General features: G+C 44.8%; 1 protein-coding gene across 1 annotated transcript in view; it reads left to right on the forward strand.

The window, feature by feature from the left end:
* LOC135389210 (uncharacterized) overlaps positions 1–5,146 on the forward strand; it is a 55,339-nt gene extending 50,193 nt beyond the window's left edge. Inside the window, exons 17-19 of the mRNA XM_064619274.1 lie at positions 363–521; positions 2,280–2,417; positions 4,911–5,146. Of these exons, the coding sequence (XP_064475344.1) occupies positions 363–521; positions 2,280–2,417; positions 4,911–5,126 (513 nt within the window). The 3' untranslated portion in view covers positions 5,127–5,146. The remainder of the gene's footprint in view (positions 1–362; positions 522–2,279; positions 2,418–4,910) is intronic.
* Positions 5,147–11,381: the final 6,235 nt, after the last annotated feature.

The raw sequence follows: 11,381 nt of genomic DNA on the forward strand, positions 1-11,381 counted from the left end.
TCCGTTGCATCATTCCTGATTTACGAGCTAAAGAAAGCGCTATATACGGTTTCCGTCTCACTCTCCTCTGGATGAAGGCCTACAGTGTGGAGCGCGCTTCTATTGGTCTCTGCAAACGATCTGTCCAATCAATCGCGGGAGATAGTTTGAGGAGACCAATCCGAGGCCTCTCCGCATCGCTACGCTTCTTGAGGAGAGGCAGTGGGAAAGCATAAACTGCGTTTTTTGTTTCTTTCTATCGATCATAAGTCGCAAACCACATAACAGGTAAATCCCTTTCTTTTGTGTTGATGCCCATCTTCCATTCCCCGAGAAGAAATTTTTGCACACCAGTCCCCGTTTAAGCAAGTGCTCGTTTGCAGGAGGGGACACTAGAGTTCATGCAACACGTCCGAATTTCACCAAAAGTCATGAAATTTCTCTCGTTCACCATGGCTGGGCGAGGATCATACGCAAAAGTAGGCGATTGGAATCTTTCCGCAACATGCTACAGTTCGAAGAGATCGCAACCATCACAAGTGGTAAGTTTACCTCTGATAGTGCACTAAAGCATGCAATACTGTCGTCCGTTTCTACGAGTATACAGGGTGTCCACGCTAAGTGTGAACAGATTTTTTAAAAATATATCAATCACTTTTTCCTATATGAAATCAATTGCAATATAGCATATTCTGAAGGGCACTCCCTAGGGGGGCATTAACACACTCCTCAGGCAATGTCTTAATTAACTTTCAATAATTAACTTTTTAATTATAAAAGCTACGAAGTTGCTCCAATGAGAACTTCTGATCTCTTCGGTTACCAGATACCAAAACCGTTTTCAGAACAAAAATCCGTTCGGTAGATCGTCCGCAAAAAATTCGTGAAGGAACGCCATTTTTTTCTTTATTTGGTTTATTGCGCATCTTTCCTGTTGTTGCGCAAAGAAGCGGCTTTCCTTTACCCCCAGTGTGAGAGAGTGAAAGAGCACAGTGCCGCCTCATGCGTCGAAGATTAACTTTAACTTGCGGAAACAAAACAAAAACACAAATCTATCGGGTGACTCTATCGCGACTGCCCTTATCTTGGGCTCCATTTTCTGTTTTCTTTTAATCTTTTTCCAGGACGCAAGAGGCGATAGTGTGCTCTTTCATCCTCTCGTATTGGGGGCGAAGGAAAGACGCGTCTCTAGAGATGCGCAATGAATAACATAAAGAAAAAAATGGCGTTCCTTCACGAATTTTTTGTGGACGATCTATCGAACGGATTTTTGTTCTGAAAACGGCTTTGGTATCTGGTGACCGAAGAGATCAGATGTTCTGATTGGAGCAACTTCGTAGCTTTTATAATTAAAAAGTTAATTATTGAAAGTTAAGACATTGCCTTAGGAGTCTGTTAATGCCCCCCTAGGGAGTGCCCTTCAGCATATGCTATATTGCAATTGATTTCATCTCGGAAAAAGTGATTGATATATTTTTTAAAAATCTGTTCACACTTAGCGTGGACACCCTGTATACTGTCGCGCCTCTGCATACGTAAGAGATAGGAGATAGCGTGGTGGTTCTGCGCAATGCGCAAAGATATTTATGTCTCGCGCGTGTGCAGAACCACAATCGCTATCCCTTACGTACGCAGAGGGATAGCGTACGACATGCTAAATATTATTTCGGATTGAACCGTAGAGAAAATTTGGAACAATCACAAGATTGTCAATCCACTCTTCACCGCAAAGGACGCTCTGCGCCTATCATGGCCACGAACGTTAGGGTTATCGCTTCTGATTCGGAGATAGAGGAGGGCGTACGCCTTTTTGTGTAAATTTTTATATACCCAAATTGACCAATATACCCAATATATACCCAATTTCAGGGTGTACCTAAACGGTGACCATATGTGTAAAATCAGGGTATTCTATCAGGACCAGCATGTTTCGAAACGACGCTTCTTTTTTTTGTGTGTGTGTGTGTTAAGAGTATTGCACAGTGTAACAACTTTCTAAAGATCAAGTGTGCTCGTTGATTGAAATATTTTTTTGCTCATTGTAATTCGCCTTCGGTGAAAATGAATGAATGAATAAATAAAGAGACTCATACCTCACCGATGGGCGAATGACGTCACATGATATCACGTGACGGCTTTTCTCCTATTTTTTAGAGCCTTTCGCCTTCCCGTCGGCATGCCTTTGAGGGTTCAGCTACTGAGCGCGTTAACTGTCGAATCGGACGAGTACATATGTTTCTTCGTGAACAATGGCTGTTTAGCCGATTCTCGTGACGTTCATATTCTTGTGCCGGTTTCAGGCATGTCCAGGCGGTGCTTATACGTACGATATAAATAAACCTGGTGTTTCGAAAGTGCACAGCGCATGGATGGAGCGCATGGCCAAAGGGGCAGACAGCATACACATCTTCGAATGGAAGGAGACGATCTCCAAAAAGGTATATATATATATATTAGACGCATCTTCCTTCGAGCTGTGGGCAATATACGGATTATAAGTGATTTAATATCTTGTTTTTGGCGCTGATATTATCGGCGGGTATTATAAAGCAGGTCGAAGATACACGAAGAAGTCAAGCTGGTCTCGCGTCTTAACCAACGTGATGTTATGAGCCTATTCAAGGTAGACCAGCGGCACGGCTGAGCGAGTTCAGGCGTCCCGCTTCTTAGTGCTAGCCAAGATCGCACTGGAGATTAGGAGGTGGTGGGTTCCAATCCTAGCACAGGCTATGCTGTCTGAGGTTTTCCCTTGGTTTTCCGAAGACTTTCCAGACCTATGTCTGCACAGTTACCCCCTGAAGTCGGCCCAGGACGCATACTAGCTCCCATGTCCCCCCACCCCTTCCTGGTGTCCTCTCTCCTTCTGTCCACGTCTCATAGCCAGAGTTGCCTCGCGGCGCTAACAAGGAGTGTAAAAAGAAGGAAAGGAAAGTCCTTTCTCTTATTGTGTCGCTTGGTGGTAGCCGAAAGTGTGAAGTTGTAATCATTGCCAACTAGTGAAGGGGGTGATTTTTTTTTCTCGTCTTTCTTCATAACTTTCTGTGTCACTCGTTCCTCCTACTTTTTGCTTATTTCTTATTTCTTCTTCTTTTGTTTTTGGGAATAGCAAACCCACATCATTAACTTACCTTTCCCTCATTTTTTTATCGTCATTAAACATATCCTCCCACACTCTTTATTGCCTGACGGGGTAGAGTCGGTGTTAGTAAGCGTTGTGTGCGTCATCGCTAGAACAGATTAGGTTACCGTAATTTCACGCGTATAAGCCGCACCGCAGATAAGCCGCAGGACGCGTTTTTTGGGACGTTTTGAAAATTTTCTGGCAGATAAGCCGCACCTGCAGATAAGCCGCGGGCAATACAAGACGACTGATTTGTGCGACAAAGGAGACCATAGAGAAGGCCATAAACCCTGTAGTCCATACTCCGGGATCGGCACAGTGTACAACAGAGGAGGCCAGTTCTGGAGTTCTACCAAGATCGGATTGTGCCCTTGTCGGGTGTTTTTCGTGGGGTGATGGGTCAGTGATCTTCCAGAAGACGTGAATCACTGTCACCACTTTCCTTAAAGCTGCTTGGGGGAATGCACCAGGAAGATCAATCTACTCGAATGTGGACCCGTCCCTGTTACGCACTGTTCGTGCATCGGCAGGGCAGTGCTGTTCCAGAGACACTGTCGGCTCTTTCGTTAAAATCGGCGTATGGGGAAAATACCAGGAAAAAATAGTCATCAGATAAGCCGCACCGGTGGATAAGCCGCAGGGCGCCCGTAAGAAAAAAAATCGCGCATAAGCTGCGGCTAATACACGTGAAAATACGGTACTCAATAGCCTGCCAGTGCGTGCTGTCACTGGAGTACATCCCTAGGAACAGTGCTCCTGTTGAGCTGCGTCGCCGCAGCAGCCTGTTCAGCCACCTGAAGTTTGGATGATTAATTTCTGTAGGTTGTTTCTCTCTCTCACTTTTTTTTTTCCGCTGAAGAACGCAAATCTGTCTCGGAAGCTCCCGTGTCCGTTTGGCGGCAGCGGTGGCGATGTGTCTTGGGGTGAAGCAGCCTCGCGGGGCAATGCCGTATGAGCGCGAGGGCAGTCAAGCTCAAAAATATTTTTTTTTTCGCTGCTAAAACCAAAAGTGTTATGAAAGTTCGTAAAATGAATGCCTAAGAGGCGTACCATCAAATGTATTTTTTCTTATATTTTTATCAGGACCACCTCAGGCTTAATGTATGGTAAAAAGCAATATTACCAAAATTCTTTTTTTTTTCGCGTACTGTTACAAGTCAAAATATTTTTAACACATTCTATGCCTCCTACACAACACCACTAAAAGCTGAAATAGCTATAAAAAAATTGCAAAGTTCCGTAAGTTCCCGAAATTTTAAAGTTTTCTCAGGGCACAAACTCTCGTGAAATGTGTCCTTCATCGGGTCTTGACACGAAAATATTATGCTTTGCCTTCACTCAGAAGAGATGCCGTAAGAATTTGCGCAAATGGAATTTCGCTAGAATTATTTTTTCGCCAGGTAGGTTACATGTCAAAGAGCAATATTCAAGGGGCAGCCACGGCGCGAAAAAAAATTTCCTGCAGAAATAAGTCGGGAGTGGATTGGCTGCATGAAAACAATAAAACACAATTAATTTGAAAGAAATCGGGATGGCCGAGCGCAATGCCTGTGACCCAACCAGGCACATCTGTGTTGAACATGTTCTCGTTCAATGTGCGACATGTTTGGCATGGAATGACCCTAGCGTTACAAGTCAATTTGTGCTTGCCTTGAGTACCAAGACAGAAATGTACACTGGTCGAAGCTGCGTACCCTGTTCTTTCGCGCGCTGTATCCGTGCTTCGTGCGTGATCTGCATGACGTGCGCGTCCCTCGCTAGGAAAAACGCGGTAGCCGTACAAGCTGGTAGCCGCTTTTCTGTTTTTCAGATATGCTGGGCGTACAACGTCTACGGCTTCGAGGAAGGCTTCGTAGTGTTCGACTTCGGTCACGACGTCCTGAACGATTGTGCGAGCCCGAAGTCGAACAAAGGATTTGGCTCCATTTTTCAAATTGTGGACAACATGACAACACGCCGCAGAAGATGCAAAGATGTCGAGCCACCTGACACGTGGAGACGTAACTTCCAGCACGTGTTAAAATAAATCATCTTCGCTGCTGTGTGGCACAGGTGTTATGGTGTCAGGTCCAATGCGACAGCAAAGGGGGAGCTTTACGAACATCCTTACGCTCATGCAGAGATCTGCATATGAAGTGTATCCAAGTTACATCCCTCTCACTCCTCCGCTTAGGAAGAGTCGTCACGTCACGTGTTGATGTTTAAAATTCGTTTATCAATATGTAAGCACTTTTCGGACGAAACCATTACGTAAGTGGATTGTCGGCTGAAGCCGGACATGATGGTTTCGGTTGCATAGATGGGTTCCGGACGTGACAGCCTCTTTAATTGGCTGTGCACTCTTAAAAATGAACTTCACCGCATAGCACGCTCCTAGCCAACCATAATCTCGAATGATATCGTTATCTGCCCTGGTTTGTTGAAAACGGTAGGCGTACGCCTTTTTTGTGACAATTATGAACAGCATAAGTGTCACAAAAAAGGCGTACACCTCCAGTTTTCAACAAATCAGGGCAGATAACGATATTATTCGAGATTATGGTTGGCTAGGAGCGTGCTATGCGGTGAAGTTCATTTTTAAGAGTGTGATCCATAGTCTTTTCCGTGTGGAGGTATGGGATCGCGTTCTTGTCCTTGCGTAGCATTTTAAGAATGGCCATTACTTGAGTTGTGTGAGCAGCGTAACTGAGAAGCGATAAAGTCTGGCGCTGGTGTTCCTTTCCCACTTGTTTTCTGGATCACCTTCCGCTCGGTGGCCCATATACAAGCGCTAATGTCATTGGTCAAATGACCGGTGACATTATAGCGCATGGGATGCACGCCTCTGGTGAACTCACTTGATGCGTGCTTTGTTCGTTAACACGTAACACGATGCCTTAGTATTTGCATTGTTTCCAGCATATCGCTGAGATTTCGGTTTGTTTTCATCCTCCACACGTAACTATGCATTCATTTGCTATAGCAATCAATCACTATCAATTTCAAATTCATTAAACACAAAAATAGCATAAATTTTGAAATACCCCCGGAACATCCAAATATGCAAAATAGACGTCTATGCGACGGTTCTGGGATGTGAAAACAGTAGGAACCTGGAGTCGCATGGATGTACTTTCTACGCAAACGGGCTCTCTGTGAAGCTCCCACGGATATCGTAACATCCAATCTGCGATGTCGCCATGATGTATCTGAGATGTGTATGGTTTGTGGGGACGAACACCAATGCAACAAGTTTGCACCAATTGTTTTGAACACAAGGGAGATAGCAGTGGACGACGTCGTTCAGAAAAAAGAGATTCTGAGGTGTCACCAACAAAAATTGGTGCATTTTTGCAGCTCAGCAGTTATGCGTACCGGAAACCGCAGCAAAGACCGCAGTACACTCTTAAAAATGAACTTCACCGCATAGCACGCTCCTGGCCAACCATAATCTCGAATGATATCTGCCTTGATTTGTTGAAAACGCCTTTTTTGTGACACTTATGCTGTTCACAATTGTCACAAAAAAGGCGTACGCCTCCCGTTTTCAACAAATCAGGGCAGATAACGATACCATTCGAGGTTATGGTTGGCCAGGAGCGTGCTATGCGGCGAAGTTCATTTTTAAGAGTGTAGTCTTGTGTTCTTGTCAATATTTCCCCTTTCCTATATGTTTGCTACAGCAATGCACACAACGGTTGTCTACCGCTTTTGCCACTTCTGGAAGATATCTAATACCCCAGACACGCGGGCACGATTGAAGTCAATTCCAGTAGAGGCCCTTTACAGCTGCAAAGGACACCTTCACGAAAGAAATTAGTGCCGGTGACACACGGCAAGAGAACTCATTTTGGTGTTTAGCCGATGTCGCGCTAGATTTTGCCATTAAAACGGTCTACACGTACGACATAGTAACAGTAAATATAACAATACGACCAATGAATTCAAAATACCCACTGCAATACCTGCACGCAGACTTCGAGTGCGCGAAAAATTGAGGATACGACTACAATACTGTTGAACTTCGTTCAACAGTATTGTAGTCGTATCGTCCTTCGTTCGAAGCTACGCCATATGCCTTTACAGATAAAAAGCGGAGATAGCTGATCACAGCTTCTCAAAAGGACCGTTTCGTAAAAGGAGATTCTCCTTTGCCGTGTGCCCCGTCACGCGACGCCTTTCCATTAGGTGTCCCTTTGTGTAAAGGAGTTCAAACGTGTCCGTGTGTCAGGGATATAAGACAGCGTTTTATCCCTTCAGTAAATTGAACAGCTGATAAAGGGACCAGCTTTTCCTGGTCTCTTCCGTACAAAGAGATTCTACTGTAGCTTTGCATCCGCAAGACCAAAAGGTACAGGTCCTGACAAAGGTTTACGGAACACACAATCAGTGTATTTCCTCTTCAGTACGACACCCTAGCAGCGGAGCAGAGATGGGCTCGTGGGTGAGGGAGTGCGCTGGTAGCGACACACCGGGGTAGTTTCGGTATCGCTTGAATGTGCTCAAAACGTGGTTTGAATTCGTGTCGCTATTTTTTGGAGATTCTAGACAAGCCTAGGAATGTGACACAGAGTAAAAACAAATGTGCTTTGCTATTCTTGATTTCCGGCGACCTCTCATAGTTTCGGTTTATGGAACTGCCTCTCCCAGTAACATTGAATGAGTTTCCATTGTTTTCTGAAGGGTGGAGTCCCATGCACGCGTGGGTGAACGGTGTAGACGCTGTACGCCTGGATTAGCTGTCGTACTTGAGTTACAGTGCCCCCAGGAAGCAGAAGAGGGCCTCTACCTGAATGGGCAAGTGTAGAAGAAAACGGGGAAAAACGTTAAATGCGAAAAGTCCAAGTTAAAAAGTTACAAACTTAAAAAGTTACAAAGAAGTTAATGTTGCGCGTACCTGGGTTTTTGTAAACAGTCAACACTACTATCTATAAAAGCGAGAAATAAAGGACATTGAATTAAGATTGTCTTCCACATCGCTTCTGGACAAAATCCCTAAAAACCCGGATTAAATTATGTGGATAAAATATAAAAAAATCCACCGGATCAAATCCATGTGGATTAAATCCCAACAACCCTGCTGGAGTGTCTCACGGACGGGAAAGTACACCGCTCGCGTGTTCAGTAAACTTTTGTCAGGACCTGGACATCCTCTTCGAAACAAACTCGGTAGATGCATAGCGGCAGCACAAGCAGCGATTTATTTCGTTCGAATAACCGACCTATGCATGCGTAAAGGCCGCAGTGCGGAAATGTGTTAGCATGTCATGTGCTACCATGCTGTACGAGATGCTGTAGTTCACTTATGCAATCACCTGTTATGGTAATTCTTCTAGCGCGCCATTGTTCAGTCGCAGGTGAGTCGTCATCTTCGTCCGTCTTGACGCGGAGGTAGTCAGAACGTTTCATGAAGAGAGCCCCATGCGACTTACTGTCACACATGGATTGCATGCAGGGGCGCATGCAGGGAGGCATGTTGCGTAACGATTCCCAAGAATTAGGGAAAAAACGTAAAGCGTGCTTCACCTCATACACCCGTGTGTTGGGTGAAACCTACCCCAACACCTCCCGTAGGCGCCATACATTTTGAACGCTTTTTCTTCAATAACTTGATTTCACTTTCATAAATTGCAGTGCTCTCTGGGGTTGTCTCGAATATGTCATAAAACGAATATATTCACGCAGTTTGAACAGTCTACGAATAATTTCCTTTGTTCCACGGAGGTATACGTGAAATGCAAGGGCTCAATAGGAAAATGGGTCGAAGCGCGCCAGCACAGGGAACCAACGGTTTTCTACATAGAAAAGAATGCTTTGGTAGAATGATGCAACTATAGCCGTAGTATTTATATCCCGGTGAATATTTCGATAAACGGGAGCGTTTATGAGTTAGGAGTCATGAAATTTGCTGGCCTTGTCAACGGGAGCAAAAATTTGGGCAAGCGCGCCAGCACGAGGGACCGGCAGTTTTCCACCTACAAACGAATATTTTGGTAGAATGATGCAACTATGCCTCTAGTATTTAAATCCTGGAGAGCATTTTGAGAACTGGAAGTGCTAACCAGTAAAGAGGTATCAAAATTGTTAGCCTCGCCCACGAAAGTAGAAAGTTTGATAACCATTCTTTACGATTCATGTGAACGACTGCAATGCGAACGTAGAGAAAAATATTGCGTTTTTGGTGCGGTGTTCGCTATGGGAAATGCATGGGGTGAGAATGTCCTTGGCTTCTGTCATGTTTTCGACAAAATGGTACCGTATGAAAAATATATCGATACCGTGTGTCGGACATTTCCGGGGCACGGCAAAAGAACACCAGCTGGTCGAAATTATCCGCAGTCCTGCACTAGGCAGACAAACCTTAAGCTCAGTTCCCACATATAGCGCTTTGCTACAGAGCACTAGAAAATTGCGCTATATTTTCTTCCTCACATTGCTACGAACCGCTATAAAAGCGCTCTTGTCGAAGCAGAGCCCCGGTCAACTTTTCTTGCGCTATATTGAGCGGTGAGTCTGCGTTGACTAATCGCTGCTGACAAATGTTTACTGCTGCTGTTATTCTAATTACCATGATGAGCCTTTGGGGGGGTGGGGGGGTGAAAATCGCTAATATGCGCAGTGCTTTGTTATGAAGTTTAATGTAAGAATGATGACCACTAAGAGTAGGACAAAGGAAATAATCTTGCGATTCAATAAATAATAGGAGTGTTTGTGCTTGCCGCTGTCTTCTTCAGACAGGATGTGGTGACGTCATGCAGTGTTTCAGGTGTCTGTAGCAATGCATTGACCGTTACTAGAAAAAAGTGTAGCCATAGAAAAATGGAGGATGGTCGATGGTGTGCATTTTCCTGGATCGATTTACGATGAGCACTGTTTTTGAGTAAGAGGAGTGCGTGAGTGTGTGTGTCTCGAAATAGTTTGATACTGGGTTTCTGCTTTGTTCAAGTGTTTCTCTCCGCTTTTTTTCCCTTGGTGTCTGATAGACATGCGCTGACATGCCCAGACCTGTTCTGTCATGCTTTCCTTCTGCATGCAGTTCTGCATTTTTTCCTTTTTGAAAAGAAAAATTCTTGACGATGTCGATAGTACTGCTTTGAATGGGAGTAGAGCTAGAACGATTCTTAATAATTTTTTGCGATTCAATTAGTTCAGAGAGTAACCGCAAGGGGGACAGGTGCATGGCTTTATACACCGTTTTCCCATGGATGCCGCCATATTGAAACGCGGCGCCGTCTAGTTGCAGGAGGACGTTGAAAACTGTTTACCACACATTCCAGAGAGAAGGAAAACACACGGGCCGTATGCTTCCTCCCTGATATCGCTTTCCTCCTTGCTGGAGTGTGCTGCGTACGAAAGCGCTGGGTGTGAGGCTGGCTGGAAAACGGTGTATACAGGAGGAACAAATCGTCATTATTCAGTTATCTGCGTGGCTCTCGGATGGGACGGACATGTCTCGACTAGCTCGTTGTATGTAGCCATTTTTGGTGTTAGGATATTTAGTTTTTTCCTGTATTCGTAAGTTTAATTTAGTAAAGGCTTCAGGAATGCTTAATTCCTACAATCACCTCTCATGTTTTCTGTTTCCTATGCAATCGTTGTAGTAGAATAAAGGAAATAATTGTGGGATGCAGTAAGTAACAGGTCCTCTGTATACAGCATACACATCCTTGAGCCACGTAGCTGCATGCTTGGGTGATGACGTCATGCCGCAGCTCTACTGTTTCAGGTGGACCTTGTCCAGTTGAGCATTAGTGAAAAAAAAAAACAGTGTAGCCCTGAGACAAAGGAATGACGTCACGACCAATGAGCAAAGCCTGCAGACAGTACAAGGATTCACTTCTTTCTTGTACTCTTGCGGGTGTGGACGCGCTAATTCTGTTCCTAGCAATTGCGTTGGCCGTTAGTGGAAGAGCGTAGCTTCGGTGGGGTTCTGTTTGCCTCTGATGGGGTATGGGTGTGTGGTTCGTCACTGGTGAATGGTGGATTTTGTGTCGAGGGGATCTACAATGAGGGAATGCAGTGTACATATCCGATGAAGGTGAGTGTCTTTTTCACTCTGTTCAAATGTTTGCTTTCCTCTGTTGCCCAGCGCTCGTGTGATTTTTCCTAGTATGACAGGGCTCCTGACATGCCCCGACCTGCCTGCTTTCCTTTGTTGATGCTTTATATTTTTTCTTTTTTGGCACGAAAGGTCCGTGTTGATAGTTGACGATGACGCTAGTGCAGCTGCACCCTCGATTTAAATGGGAATAACGCCAGAACAATTCTTAATAATTTTGCGACTAAGTTTGTTCAGAAAGTA

The sequence above is a fragment of the Ornithodoros turicata genome, chromosome 3 (assembly GCF_037126465.1).
Source record: "Ornithodoros turicata isolate Travis chromosome 3, ASM3712646v1, whole genome shotgun sequence".
NCBI lineage: Eukaryota > Metazoa > Arthropoda > Arachnida > Ixodida > Argasidae > Ornithodoros > Ornithodoros turicata.